Source organism: Momordica charantia (genome assembly GCF_013281855.1).
Source record: "Momordica charantia cultivar OHB3-1 chromosome 11 unlocalized genomic scaffold, Mcharantia_2.0 BLBB01000011.1, whole genome shotgun sequence".
Lineage (NCBI taxonomy): Eukaryota > Viridiplantae > Streptophyta > Magnoliopsida > Cucurbitales > Cucurbitaceae > Momordica > Momordica charantia.
In genome coordinates this window covers 15304391-15319359 of record NW_028275159.1, presented here as the reverse complement: position 1 = coordinate 15319359, position 14969 = coordinate 15304391, and the positions used below count along the sequence as shown (strand labels likewise).

The 14969-nt window shown below is 36.8% G+C and overlaps 1 protein-coding gene across 1 annotated transcript; it reads right to left on the bottom strand.

Annotated features, from left to right (window-relative positions):
- Nucleotides 1–2304: 2304 nt before the first annotated feature.
- Nucleotides 2305–11511, bottom strand: LOC111022874 (somatic embryogenesis receptor kinase 2). Its single transcript, XM_022300160.2, has 11 exons — nt 11021–11511; nt 10243–10375; nt 10050–10121; nt 8622–8765; nt 7992–8063; nt 7842–7913; nt 7645–7757; nt 3923–4054; nt 3499–3840; nt 2910–3304; nt 2305–2773 (listed from the first exon to the last, which is right to left on the bottom strand). Exons 1-11 carry the CDS (start codon nt 11112–11114, stop codon nt 2459–2461), a joined length of 1884 nt encoding a protein of 627 aa, XP_022155852.1. The 5' UTR covers nt 11115–11511; the 3' UTR covers nt 2305–2458.
- Between the last annotated feature and the right edge of the window lie 3458 nt (nt 11512–14969).

Below are 14969 nucleotides of genomic sequence, written 5' to 3'. Positions count from 1 at the left end.
GAATTGAAGTTGTCCCACATTGGAAGAATACAATGATGGTCTCCATGTACTAGAAGTTGTCCCACATCGGAAAAGTACAAGGAGGAGATGTGTTCCAACTACTATAAAAAGAGCTCATGGGCTTGGGTTTTAATCATCCCAATTGAAATACTTTAAGCCAGGTATACTAGCTCTAATTAACTGAGCGGTATTTGCTTTGAAACAGTGTTTTGTGTAATTGGAGTCGAGGAGAGAAATCTGTGTGATGGATTTTTCCTTGTAGGCCATGGTTTTTTCTCCGGTTTGAAGTTTTTCCACGTTAATTCTTGTGTTTCTTTATTTTATTGCTTTCTTTAAATTTCTCGGTTATTTTCTGCTTATTCCTATGGTAGAAGTAGGAGATTTTTTCCCATCACTCTACTACCTCCCTTTGACAACCATCTTCAACTTCTCAGAAACGCCCAAACGATATTAAATGTCCACAATTATCTACTCCAAAATTTCAAAGCGATCGAGCAAACATGAAAATGGAAGGTAGAGAGTTGCGTTTTCCGAAAGTTAGAAATTACACTTGTTAGAAATAATACCATGAATTTTATTTTGACAATTCTCACACAAGACCAACAATATAGCATTTGACCCTACTAGATTTGGTTACCGATGTAACTCATAAGATATTAAATTTGAATTTTATTTTGACAATTCTCACACAAGACCAACAATATAGCATTTGACCCTACTAGAATTGGTTACCAATGTAACTCATAAGATATTAAATTCAAAGTAGGTGGTCACTCTAGTTTGAACTCATTCTTTCTAAGTCTTTACTATTTCTTGTTGAGTTTGTAAGGTGAATGCAAACAAGGTCTCACATTGACTAAAAAAGAGCATGATCCATGGTATATGGATGAGAGGACAATTATATATTGGCATTGACGCCTTTTTGGGTGAAACCAAAAACAAAATTGTGAAGGCTATGCCTAAACTGGATATCATATTATTGTGGAGATATCAATTATATTTGTAAACTAGTGTTAGTTACCAATTAAATATTTATGTTAATCTAAATTTATAAATTTTGTAGAATTATGTTTTCACTATTATATAATTTATAATAGGTTATGTTTTAGATCTTTTAATTTTAACAAAAATTGAGTTTATAACCTGAAATAATATATTTATCAAAGTTTTTATATATTTTTTAATATAATTCTACATTTTAAAATTTCAAAATCCAAAAATAGTTTTTATAAACAAAATTGACAAACAAACATTTACTGAATCCATTTGATTGAGTAAATTTGAAAACAAGAAACAGTAGGTGTATTGCATACAAAACAAGCCCTTATTAACAAGATATATTACTTTCAAACAAACAAATATATATATATATATATATATATATATATATATATATATATATATATAATAAGTTAAATATATATTACATTGTAATGCACACGACATCAGAATGCAACGACTCAAAAATCTCAAATGGTGTTTCCACGAGGGAAATAAATATATTATACTCTCTCCCCCTTTACTGTTGCTAAAATATACAATTTTTCCTGCGTCCCCCTCCTTATGTTAGTTCTTGTAACCTACTTTTGGAAAACGTATCTCAAACAAATCTCAAGCGGCGTTCTTATCTTGTTCCAAGTTTTAGAACAAATATAACCCAAATTTTCATTCTCTAACTTTTATAAGTTTATTGCCCATTTTTTAATAAATTTATAGATATTGATTTAGTTAACTATTTTCATTGCATCTTACCTCTCATCACCCAAAAATTATTCATTCAGGGAGGAAAAAAAAAAGTATTTCCCTCGTATTTCTCATCATGGTTTTAAATATTAGTCGATTGAGAGATTAATCGACATTTCCATCATAGTACGAAAAAATCGACAAAATATGAAAAATGTCACAAAATGTCACTAATATATACATAATATTAATATGAATTAGTTTTAACTAATTTAGAAATAGGAAAATATTTATTTGTTAATTTAAATATTTTTTGCGATTTTTTAATTTTTCTAACTTTTATAGAAATATCCATCGACATTAACATTTTATCGAATATTTCCATCGATATTTCTATGAAATTCAGACTTCGATATTTCCGTCAACACCGACATTTAAAACCTTGCTTCTCATAAATGGGGTTTACTTGTCTCACATATGGTCTAAACTTAAGAATCCAAAAGCCAGATAAGTAAACCAATAAGGCTTTTAAGGTTAAACCTGCACAGGTGACAGTTTAAGATAATATTAAAAACCATAATTTGGTTGAGAGAGGCACTATAAAATGGTACATTTTGCAAGTGGACAAAGGCTGACTGATGCACAAATGAATTTCAAAATGCAGTTACAGAACAATTAGGGATATGGTTGCTAAGAAAAAAGAAAAAGTAGAAGAAATTTATAAGTAAAAATTAAAGTCACAAATCATTCCTTTTCTTTACTGAGGCATGGGGGATCATCTTGGACCAGAAAGCTCAACTGCATGTAGATTTTCAGTTGAATCAACAATCCAATCAGAATTCGGGTGGGGCGATAGATCGATTTCTTGCCGTAGGATTTCCACCTTTTGCCACTCGTCCCATCTTTCAGCCAATCCGTCACCTTCGAGCATTCTCACCACCTCGGACATCTTCGGCCGGTCCATTGGCGAGCCTTGTGTGCAGAGCAGGGCAACCTGAATCAACTGTTCTACCTCGGATTCAACATAATTGTTCTGAAGATCAGGATCGACCAGCATTTCTAGCTTCTTCTCTTTCAGCAGTCCTTTCACCTATCACATCCAAACCTACTGTTAACAGATACTCTTCAAACGTTACAATGAAACCGATTTCGAAACATATGTACATAAATACTCCTCTTCACTGTCCTATCCCCGGGTTAATAGAAAATAAACATAGGTTGCTTACCCAATCAAGTAACATGACATCATCATCATTCGCAAGTCGAGCCAAATCAAAGGCCCTTTGTCCAGTGATCAGCTCTAGAAGCATGATACCATACCCAAAAACATCTGTTTTCTCGGAAGATTTTCCAGTGGAAAGGTACTCTGGAGCTATATGTCCGATAGTACCACGGACAGCGGTGGTGACATGAGTATCCTTGTAGTCCATAAGCTTAGCCAACCCGAAATCTCCAACAACAGCCTCAAACTCCTCGTCCAGTAAAATATTTGCAGCTTTTACATCCCGATGAATAATCTTTGGATCACAGTGATCATGCAAATAAGATAGCCCTCTTGCAGATCCCAATGCAATTCGCTTCCTCGTTTTCCAATCAAGAGGTGGTTGGGATGGTGGTCGTTCTAAAAGAATTGAGACCAAAAAGATGAGAACCAAATAGATGAGATGGGCAAAATTCATTCTAATCTTACAGTGTTTAGATTTAAGAATAAAAAGAAAGTATTCTTTTACAATAAAAACCATCAAGAACCACTAAAATAGACAGAGAAAGAAAATGCATGATAAAGAACATGAACTGAAACCCGAAAATGGGTACCTCTTAAACAAGACGCAACACTTCCATTGGCCATGTAGGGGTAAACAAGCAGTCGTTCAGTTGGCGTCATGCAAAATCCACGTAACCGTAACAGATTCCGATGCACAGCCATGCTTATCATCTCTACTTCTGTCTGAAATTGCAGCTCTCCACCAGGCGTACGTTCTTCCTTCAGTCTTTTTACTGCTACTAAAGAACCATCTGCCAATCGACCTTTATAGACCTTGCCAAATCCACCCCTACCAAGTATGTTCTTGTTACTAAAACTATCAGTTGCCACTTGTAGTTCTCTCAGTGAAAATCTTTTAAGTTGCCCCAGATGCACTTCAGGATCCTCTTCCGCTGTGTACCAGCATTAAAACAAATAAATCCTTCAAATAATCTTAGTCAATTGAACAACTATTTGAAAGAAAAAAATACTAACCAGGTACATCGAAGAAAATTTCTTGGGGTTTCCTTCGACGCCACCACGCAAATGCAATTGCTGGAGCTGCAAAAAGTAAAGCAGCACCTGCAGCAACTCCACCAGCAATAGCTCCAGTTGCACTATTCCCACCTGGTATATTATTGTTTTGGTTATCATTTTTCTTAAGAATCAATTTCTATTCACAGAAGCAGAAGAGACAAGATGTTCAAGCTATAGGTCTACAGAGAGATTACAGAAACTTCTTCAATCTGTCAAATGGCAAAATATAAAAATATAGGGGTAAAATAAAAATCTTTGTAATAGCCAATAGGACAAGACCACAAGAAGCTTAACCCTTATTCATAATCTGAAAACAAGTTTTTGAAACCAAGGTAAAGAATAGAAAACAAAGTTAAACTTACCGTATTTCTTGATTTGAAAACTGAATTTTGGATTAAAAGTTAGAAAACAATGTTTGATGGTGAATAGAATGTGTTTAGTAAGAAAACATAGTTAAAACTGACCATAATTCTCGAATTTGAAAACTGAATTTTGGATTAAAAACTAGAAAACAATCTTTGATGGTGAATTTCTGACATGGTGAATAGAATGTATTTAGTAGACTTAGATTTTTCAGAAAATCATCAATTTAAATATATTGTTTTGGAGAGTATGCTGTATGCTAAGAGAGCGTGGCTTAGAGAGAGATATGCCTCGCTTTATGAGGAAAACATAAGGTTCTATTTGTCAGAAAACCTCTGTGTTCCCAGAAAAATTGAAAATATTGAATTTTAATAACTTCAATGCCCTCATAGTATATCTAGATTTCAAAAGAGAAAAAAAACGTGAAAAAGAAAATGGAATAGATACTAAATAACCCCTAAAAAAGATATTTTCTCTCGAATATCATCTCTATCATGCCATCTTTCTCATCCCAAAATTCTCCTTTTCTGTCGTTCCAAATTTCCCAGATCATAAACACCAATAATACATTGAAATGACTTCAACTATTCATTCAACTCTAGTACCTCCATTTGACAGGAGAAACCATCTTCAACTTTCTAGAAACACCCCAAAAAGATCAAATGTCCACAATAATATAATCCAAAATTTCAAAGTGCTTGAGCAAGCAGGAAAAAGGAGGAAAAAGTGACTTAAATCTTCTCCCCACTATTCACATCAACACATTTTAAGCAGTTCAAATGAAAAAATGGTTATTCATTCAATATAGGAGTCACAAACCAGAAGATTTATTTTTTTCCTTTTTTGACAAGAACAAGAAATTTTCATTGATATTTGAAAAGTTGAACAACCAAATATCTAAAGCTGAATCTTGAAGATCTATTTCTATGTGTTATCAAAATTTTACTTAAGAATCTGGCGGTTGGGCTCCATAATTCATTTATGAGAGAAATATTGGATTGATAGTGACTCTTTTACCACAACCACGCCCCCTCCCTCCCCTTTTTTTGATAAAAGGTATTCCCATAAAGCAATAGACCCGCCCTTCTTTTCATTGTTAGGGCTGCTTGATTCCACCAATTCTATTCCAAGAGAGCTTCATATCGTGTACTCCAGATCATAAAGATATCATCCAGGCTCTAAGTCTTCCGGTGGACTTTTAGAGATGTGTGATAGAATCTAATTCCATAATAGAGGGGATTTACAGGGTTGAGGGAGATTCGAGAGCTCCATTGCCTCTCCTTCCTATTCCTACATACAGGAAATTCAGACTTCCAAAAGGATCTCCCCTCACATCACAGCAGTATATATAACTAACATATTATTTACCAGTATATATAACTAACATATTGTTTACCAGAATGCCCTGTAACTAACTTGGGCCCACTCTAATAACAGAAACTATTCCTTCCCCACCTCTCCACAACTACTCTCCCCTTCTACCCCTCTTCCTAGAGTACATTTTCTTAATTGGAGGCCTATCAATATGAAGAGCTCTTAGTAGGAGATGTGGGCCTTGTCTAGGTTCAATGTCCCTAGATTTCAGTTAGTAATGATTTTTGTCATTGCTCTTTATCTCTCATTCTTTTAAACTGGAGACCTGTATCAGAATGAGTGTAATTGTGTAGCTTGATAGCTATTTGTGTCTGTGTTTTCTAGCTCCTTTTGTTCTGGGGTTTCCCTTTTTTTCTGTTTTCTCTGTATTCTTTCATTTCTTCTAAAGTTGGTTTCTTCAATAAAATTTAAAAAAAAATAATAATAAATAACGTTTTGCTCATTTTACTACCCCACATGTCTCAATCCCTTTCTTTGCTAAACTCTAGGAGGTCTCAATTCCCCAAAAGGTTTAATTCTTTTCTTGATTGGTTGCACTTGGTAGATGTATTTTATACGAAACAAAAGTTGCCATTAAACTAAAGGACTAGCCATAAAAGACAGGAGTAAAGAGGGCTGCCTTTGCCAGAGGTTCGAAGTAGCACTTGGTACAATTAACATCATGAACTTTATTTATCCATAAGACTTGCTTCTTCAGTGCCCCACTCAAACTGGTGCAAATTTTTTCAAGCACCACTGTGCTCCATCACGTTCTTTGAAGATGCTTATTTGTCAAAACGATGCAACAGAAATTCTTTTCAGGCTTTTGGAGTGTCTTTCATTTCTAACTATAGTTGCCTGATCTGTTGGTAGAAGTTGCTCTTTCCAGGATAGCAGAAAAGTTCCACAATCGGTTTCTTTTCTATTATTTGGAGTATTTGAAAGGAGGGTTTATCATAGGCATAGAGGATGTTTGGAGTGTGGCTCACTTCAATGCCTCTTTGGACTTCTGGTTCGAAGTAATTTACAGATGTCTCGTTGTTTTTACTGCCCAACTGATTGAACAATGAACTTCTTGTAATTGTTGTTGTGGCTCCCTTGGTTCCTTTAACCTTCAGTTCTCCATGATCTTTGGTTGTTTCTTTAATTCCTTTTAATAGAAGTGGTTTCTTATATCCAAAAAAGAAAAATAAGGAAAATCAGACCTTCCAGGAGCCTAAACAAAGGTTCACCAACCCTACACAAAAAGCACTTTCTTGGAAGAACTGATATGCTTGAAGGATTTACAAGAAAATACTCAAAAAGTCTTTAATCTAGAAATCACCACCTCTTATGTAACAGTAGTCACCAGTTACATGATAACAATGAAACCTAATCCAAAGCTTCAGAATCTTACCATCTTCCAACAGAAACTCTACTCCTAATTAAAACCACCATGTCTGAAATAACTAGAAATATAAATGACCTAATAATTAATATACTAGGTGAAGAAAGGGGCATTCACCAGAACTTGAGCCAAAGAGAACCACCAATTTACGTCAAATTCCAAGTTTCAGAATATGAATCTAGTAAAGGTTTTCATCACTCCTTATTCAGAATTTAATTACAAGAGTTCCATCACTGATACTAATTACTAACAATAACAAAACTGAGATATAGCCCATGCAGACATACAAATTCCCATCAAATTGGGCAATGAAAAAGATGGGATTGCATGTCAAGAAATATTCAGACCCCTTCAACACAAATGATTGTGAAGCCAGAAGGTAAGAATAGGAAATATATTCAGACAAATGAAACTAAAACGGAAAAGAAATTGATAAGATAACATCATGAGAAATTTAAATAACATGTTTCAAACCTCCAAATAGAATTTCATCAAATATCATCTCTGAAACTACAGCCAACAAAAAACCAATACAGAGATAACATTGCAACAATACACTAAAAGCCCAAAATTTCACCTGGTGAAGATATAGGTGGCGGTGGGACAAAGGGCGGAGGAGGAGAAAATGGAGGAGATCCAGGGCAAGGACGTCCAGTGACAGGGCCACAGAGATCCAAGTTGTTGGCAAAACTGTTAGGAAAAAAAAAATCAAAATATTCAGCTAAGTACACAAATCAAAGTAAGAAAGATGGACTTTAACAATCATCAAGAAACCTGATGGGGGTGAATAAGGAGAAGGAACCATTATCTGGAACCACGCCTGAGAGATGGTTATTTGATAGATCCCTGGAAAAAAAAAATACTGTCCTCGTAATTTGTACTCTAACCATGGCAAACTTGTGAAGGAGAGAGAGTTATACTCACAACACTTGAAGGGATGAAATATTTGTCAATGACATAGGAATAGGACCTGATAAGCTGTTGTTGTTCAGCCGGCTATCCTTATAAAAACATTCCAAGAAAAAACAACGTAAGAACTAAACAAAACAACTCAAACTCGATGAAAGAAAATGAACAAGTCATGATAGAAAGTAATGATTCTATATCTGCATCACAAATAAAAAGCCTAACAAATTCGATACTTTATAATTTCCTCTCAAATAAGAAAAATTAAAGCATAATTCAACCACCTCAGGTAATTATTCCAATTGCCATGAAAAGGACAAATGCAATGCAATTAACTGCATTTTAAGCCATAATAAACGACAAACCCCTTCAATTAACTGATTAAGTGTAAAAAATGGATTTTCAAAGTATTTTTGCAATGTAAAATCAGGGAACATCAACTTCTAATTCACGATGAAAGTGCATTGCATTTTTGGATATCAAACACACAAAAAAAAAAAGGTGATATCAGAAGTATTTTCCAATCAATAAAATACCAATCTCGAATCAGAAAGGTGGTTTTCTGTCCATAGAACACAAATCATTGAAACTTCATAAGTATTCTGAAATGAGGAAAAAAATAAGTTCTTAGGTACAACATAAACTCACAGGAATCGTAGTTTTGACAGCTTGCCCAATGTGTCTGGAATTGGACCTGAAAAACTGTTCAAATAAAGATCTAAGCTCACCAAACTAGTCAGATTCCCAAGGTCACTAGGAATTACTCCACTTATGTTGTTACTGTAGAGCTCTCTGTCATAAAGAAGAGGGAGAACAAAAGCTTTAGTTAATTAAAAGTAGATTACTAAATTACATAGATACAAGGTTTCTAGAGATAAATCTTCACAATCAATGTTGTAATAAGACGGATGATGAACATGGAAAAATATCATGGTTAGTATTATTACTAGGAAATTTAGGATATTATATGTACGATACCTTCTAACTATGTTGAGTTGGCATGAATATGGTTTTTCAGTCCCTTTCAAAATTATGGTTGACCACTATAAATGACCCTTCAGTGTTGGGTGATAGTCAGATTACTACAGTGATGGTTGAATTATTTTATTTTACTTTATCTTATTCCAAACTTTTTGTTAATTACATGAAAAGTACAAAAAGAAGCCAGCTTACAAAAGACACTCCAATTAGTATCAATTACAAAAGATTACAGAAAAAGAACACCAAGTTGTATTAAAAAAGGGGCTAAATTAGAATCTACATGGTTTCAATTTTTTCTTTAGTATTAAAAAGTTTTAATTTTATCCTCAATCTTATAATTTGTTACAAAGAAAACTTTATGCTAGCAATTTCCAATATAATTTAACCTTTTAAAAGGTTTGGGGAAAAATTGAAACCAAGTGCCTAGGTTAGCGAAAATTTTAAACCAAATAAATTCTGAAAAATGCTCCTAAAGAATGTAGTTGGGTTCAATTCTGCCCCCAATGTTAAAAATTTCACATTTTACCCTCAATCGTTTAATTTCTGGTGATATTGCAGCGAGGTTATTTTGAAACAAATTATTAGATTGGGGATAGAGTTGAAACTTTTTAAATGTTGGGGACAAAATTGAAGCCAAACACACAGATCAAGGGAATTTTGAACACTTTAGCCTAAAAATGGTCCAAGGCTCATATTTGTTCCCAATCTTACTCCCTTTCTTCAGAAACCTAGAATGCTCTTGGCTCTCCATCATGCAAATAGTAAGAATTTTCAAGTTGAAAATGTGTATTGAATTATTCCCTTTCCTCTATCACATGTAATTGAAACTTTTAGCAAGAAATTAAAGGGGAAAAAATACAGAAGATCGTCTTCAAGATCCCATGCCTGAGTTCGTGATCTTGGAATCAATTATGTCATCTCCTAGCAATAGCATAACCAGTTCAAATATATTTTTTCTCTACCGAGTTCAATATGGTTATGGTCATTGTCCTTCCGATGTTATATATTACAAGATCATGACAGCTAGAAAGATCCAGAGGATATTCAATACGGAAAATATAATCAACTAAAAAATTTAAGGTACGAATAACTTACAAATACTGCAAATTTTTTAGCAGGCCAAGCTGTGGAACAAGTGTGCCTGACAAAGCTGCATTCCCAAGATCACTGAAATGAACACATAAAACAGTATCTAGATTATTTTCAGAGCTGGTAATTTTAACAGCTTGTCGAAAGCATCTCTTGGGGAGACAATAGACATATCTTGGAGAATTGGAGGATAGCTTACACTCTTATGACACTATTATCGTTATTACATGTAACATGAAACCATGTACAGGGATTGACAAGAGTGGGATCCCAACTTTGCAAGACATTGTTAGGATCTTGCAAGCTGGTTCTGAGGCTATGCAAAGCATCACCTGTTTACAAAATAAAAGCAGAATTAATTACAAAGGGATACAACTAATATATGTCAGCACGAAGAAGCTCCGAGAGCCAGTGGGAAGAGTTCTGAAAAAACCAACATCCCATCTGTTACAAGGACCCAGCAATAGAAAACATTTGTTCCATACTCCATAGTTCAAGATTTATAAATGAGTCATTGGAAGTTCACAGATTATAGTCAACATAAATGTTAGAAATGAGGATGAAAGAGCATTAAGGAAATAAAAGTATTGCTTTGTTCGCTGGAGAGCTCCATTAAAATGTTTTCGCACTTCTACAATTGATATAAGAACATAAGTGAAGGTAGTAGCTCCTCACGTTTTCTAAGTACAAATTATCATGCAGAAAATGAATAAAATGATTAAATAGTTCACTCCAGAGCACTTATCACCAACAAAATCTACTTGGGGATGGTTTCCCCAAAGCTAATTTGTAAAAAAAATTGAGACAAATAGCGTGAACTTTTTCCTTTTTCCACTTAGAATCGGATCCCAGTAGTTCCACTTAGAAGAGTAAAGCCATTTTGACATTCAGAATTCATTTTAAAAAAGAAAGATTGAATTGAACAGGCTTCTGATAAAGGGGAAGAAAAATAGAAAGCTGGAGAGGAGGATACAGACCTTCCATGTTAGCAGAAACGAGCCATAGTGGAGGAACCAGGAAGATCAAGCAGACAAAACCCAGAGCCAAAACCTTATACTGCTCCATCTCCATCAAGTGATCATCAACATCAGATCCAAATGGTAAACCACACGAAGAAACACAATCATCAGAGAACCTCCAAAACCCCAATTGGGAAGAAGACCTAAAACCACAGGAAAACCCCCTCCTCTCCTAAAACCCAGTTCAGAAAACCAACAGAAACTCCAACATTTCAGCTCAAAGACACAAAGCAAAGAAAAAGCCGATCTAGCGACCTCAGAAAGGCGAAACCCAGAAGAGAAGAGAAAAGATCAGAATATTTTCAGTGCATTTCTTTTCACGGGCATAGCTTTTTTCTAAGCTTGCTTTCCTCTCTCTCCTCTCTCTCTCTCTCTCTCTCTCTCTGTCTGTGAAAGTGTTGGTGTGGGATTAGCGTTTCTCTCTCCTTTTGAGGAATGGGATTGGGGAAGACAGAGAAAGAGAGAGTACAAACGTATTTTTTGTGAGGGTGGGGAGCTGCCCGAACGATGCTGACCGAGCTGACCAAACGCAGTCAAAAACGCCTTGGCGCTACATCGTGGAAAGTGACGTGACAAGGTGCAACCAAGACATTTGCTCCTTATTATTATTATTTATTTCTCTTTTTTTAAAAATAAAATTATATTATAATATTATTATAAATGAAAAAAGACGAGGTTCCAACTTACTATATAATATTCATGTAAAAGGTAAGGATATCTAATTGCTTTAAAAGTTATTAGTTGTTTAGGCTTTTTTAATACAGCAATGGGAGTGGAAATTTAAACTTACTATCTGCAAAACATGCTCAGCTGGTTGATATTATTTATTTATGTTTATGCAAAGATCTGCACAACGATACCTTACGAATCAAGCTCGAACCCGGTCCTTGGTTCGACCTGAACACAAGAGTGGACCTGTACAAGAGGGTAAACACTCCGACGCTCAAGTCAGTATAGGTCGGACTCTGTATTTAGCTCGAGGTGAGATTCGATACCTGAGCGTGAAATGAGGCCCTCTATTTATAAGTAGTGGATCCGACAGTGCCCACGACTGGCGGTTACATGTTTTTTCTCATGTCGGACCTGTCGGGTTCTGAGCAGATCGAACCCGAGTCAGGTCGAACTTTCGCATGCGTACTTAGCCTTTTTCTAATGGGTGACCCCAACCTCTTCGGTAGGTTCGAGGTGGACCTGGGATTCTTTAATTCTTGGCCACCAGTAAGCATCCTCCACGTGTCCAAGGTATTTTTACCCCCAAACAATTTAGGATTTAAATCTTATTGACGAGTAAATTTTCATTTTCATTTGGTAAGTTATTAAAGTTTTTAAATTTTCTATTTTAATCTTTACACTTCTAAATTAAATATTTTACTTTATTCTTTAAATTTTGTATTAAAAAAAGTTATTCGAGTTGCTAGCATTATTTTTTAATCATAGACACCTTTTAATATATTTTGAAACTCTACTATGAATTTAGTAGGATTTAAAGCTTTTTTTCGATAGGAAATATTTGAGTTATTGTATATATGTTACTTGCGAAATTTTAACCTATAGGAAATATTCTAAGAGCTTAACTTTTTGGAACTGACTTTCTTCACTTCAACTGTGAGAAAGGATAATTCATCTTAAGTGAACTTCGTACTTTAAACTAAACTTGAACTCAGGTTGGATTTACAGTTTTTTGTTATCTGATGAAAATATAATTTGACACGTGTTTATGCAAGAGTTTGCACAACGGTTCTTCGCGAATCAAGCTCGAACTCGGTCTCCGGTTCCGACCTCAACACTAGGGTGGACCTGCACAAGAGGGTAAGCACTTCGATGCTCAAGTCAGTATAGATCGGATTCTGTATTTAGTTCGAGGTGAGATTCGATACCTGAGCTTGAAATGAAGCCCTCTATTTATAGGTGATGGATCCGACAGTACACACGACCGGCGGTTATATGTCTTTTCTCATGTCGAACCTGTCGGGTTCCAAGCAGGTCGGACCCCAACCAGGTCGAACCTTGATGCCCATACTTAACCTTTTTATAATGGACGAACCCGGTCTCCTCGGTAGGGCCGAGGTGGACCTAGGCAATCCCTCTTATTCAGTTTCTTCAAACACCAATAAGAGTCATCCACGTGTCCTAGATATATTTTACCCCCAAACATTGGCCCCCTCTCTGTCAGGTTCGATCTCGACCTGGCAGAGAAGTTCATCCGAGTCCATTTTGGACACGTGACGACTTTTCATTTGTAGAGGGAATATGACCGTTGCGGAAGATGTTTCGATCTGCCAGGTTGTCGGAGCACTCAAGTATTCCATCGTTGCGTATCTCGAGAAGATCCTAGCCGCTCGTTGATTACACGTGTACGACTCAGAGACTTTTCCGATTAGTTATAAATTGTCCTGAGATTTCAAGTCAAACCTCACGTTTCCTGAATTTCTGGAGTTCGATCTGAAGCCAGCTCGAACCTTCCGTAGGCCAGTCATTCTTGTTTACTTCTTTTTCGAATATGGTGGTTTTTTTGTCTTCCCCTTCCAGTAGTTATAGCCTAGGTAGTGCGGGTCGTACCATAAGTAGTTCGCCCCCAAAACCAAGTGATTCTGGGGAGGGCTTAGCTCGTAGGTTAGAGTCCGAGCTGGAAGAAATAGAGAACTTTAGGTTCTCAGATGATGGAGAGGATAGTGATACCTCCACCTCGGGCCAGGGTCTGGAGTACCCTTCAAAGATGTCTGAGCACTATCTCGGACCCCTCCGTAGGGGGTTTAAAATTCCGAACGATATCCTTCTTAGGATACCTGAGGAAGGGGAAAGAGCTGACAATCCCCGAGAGGGATGGGTCACTCTTTATTTAAAGATGTTTGAGTACGGCCTCAGACTTCCCCTTCATCCTTTTGCTCAGGAGTTCCTGAACCGAACTGGACTGGCTCCTGCTCAAGTGGCCCCCAATGGGTGGGGTGTCATTTTTGCTTTAGCTATTCTTTTTTGGTTGCGAGCTTGGGACGAGGATGAGGCCGAGCTACTAAGCGTGGATCAACTTCTTGGGTGCTTTGAGGCCAAGAGGATAGCTAAAAAACCAGGTCGGTATTATATGTGCGCGAGGAAGGGCGTGGGTGGCATAGTCAAGGGGCCGACCTCCATCAAAGGATGGGTAGGTAAGTGGTTCTTTGCCTCAGGGGAATGACTGGCAAAGGACAAGTCAGGTCGTCCCTTCTTTGACGTGCCTGGTAGGTTTGGGAATCTAGGTATGAGGCCGTTGCGTTTACCTCTTTGAATTTTTCTATTCTTCCTTTTTCATGTCTAACTTGAATCTTTTTTGTCTTGTGCAGTGTCGATTAAACCGATTCCTGAGCTTGCTCAAGCTACCTTCGATACCCTCAAATACTACAAGGATCACTTCCCCAGGGGCCGGAAGATCGGAAACTTGGTCACCGACAAGCTACTCTTGGAGTCAGGGCTACTAGACTACAACCCTCTGGTTCGACCAGTTGAAGCTTCAAGGCCGAACTCCGAGCTCGGTAAGCCGTGTTCGATCTCGACTTCAATCTTAACTTTCCTTTGATCTCAAACTTTATGCTTGTTTATTTTGCAGCAATGGTGTGCGGATTCACTGGAAGTGTGAAGCGCAAGTCTAAGGGTCATGCTCACGCCCTCAAGACTGTGGTGGGTACTGAACCGGTGACGCCAACGGTGCCACGGACTGAGGCCCATGGTAACTCTTGGCCATATTCTGCAGTCCCCACCCCCGTGATCGAGCTAAACTTATCTGGGGATCGATCTGGTGAGAAGCATCAAGGGAGGAGTCCGAGGCGCTTGACGTATCTCCCCTGAACGAGGTGAGGGGAGAATCTCCTTTGAGGAGAAGAAGAAAGAAGAAGAAGACTTCCTCCTCCTTGGAGGCTGGGCCTCGTGGGACTCT

What these genes read in the sequence shown, in the direction of transcription:
- LOC111022874 (XM_022300160.2), bottom strand. Translation starts at nt 11,114, where the DNA reads ATGGAGATGGAGCAGTATAAGGTTTTGGCTCTGGGTTTTGTCTGCTTG. An exon ending in CGTTTCTGCTAACATGGAAG is followed by an intron (nt 10,376 to 11,020) that starts GTCTGTATCCTC and finishes TTTTGTAAACAG; the next exon opens with GTGATGCTTTGCATAGCCTC. An exon ending in GCCACCTATATCTTCACCAG is followed by an intron (nt 4,055 to 7,644) that starts GTGAAATTTTGG and finishes ATAATATACCAG; the next exon opens with GTGGGAATAGTGCAACTGGA.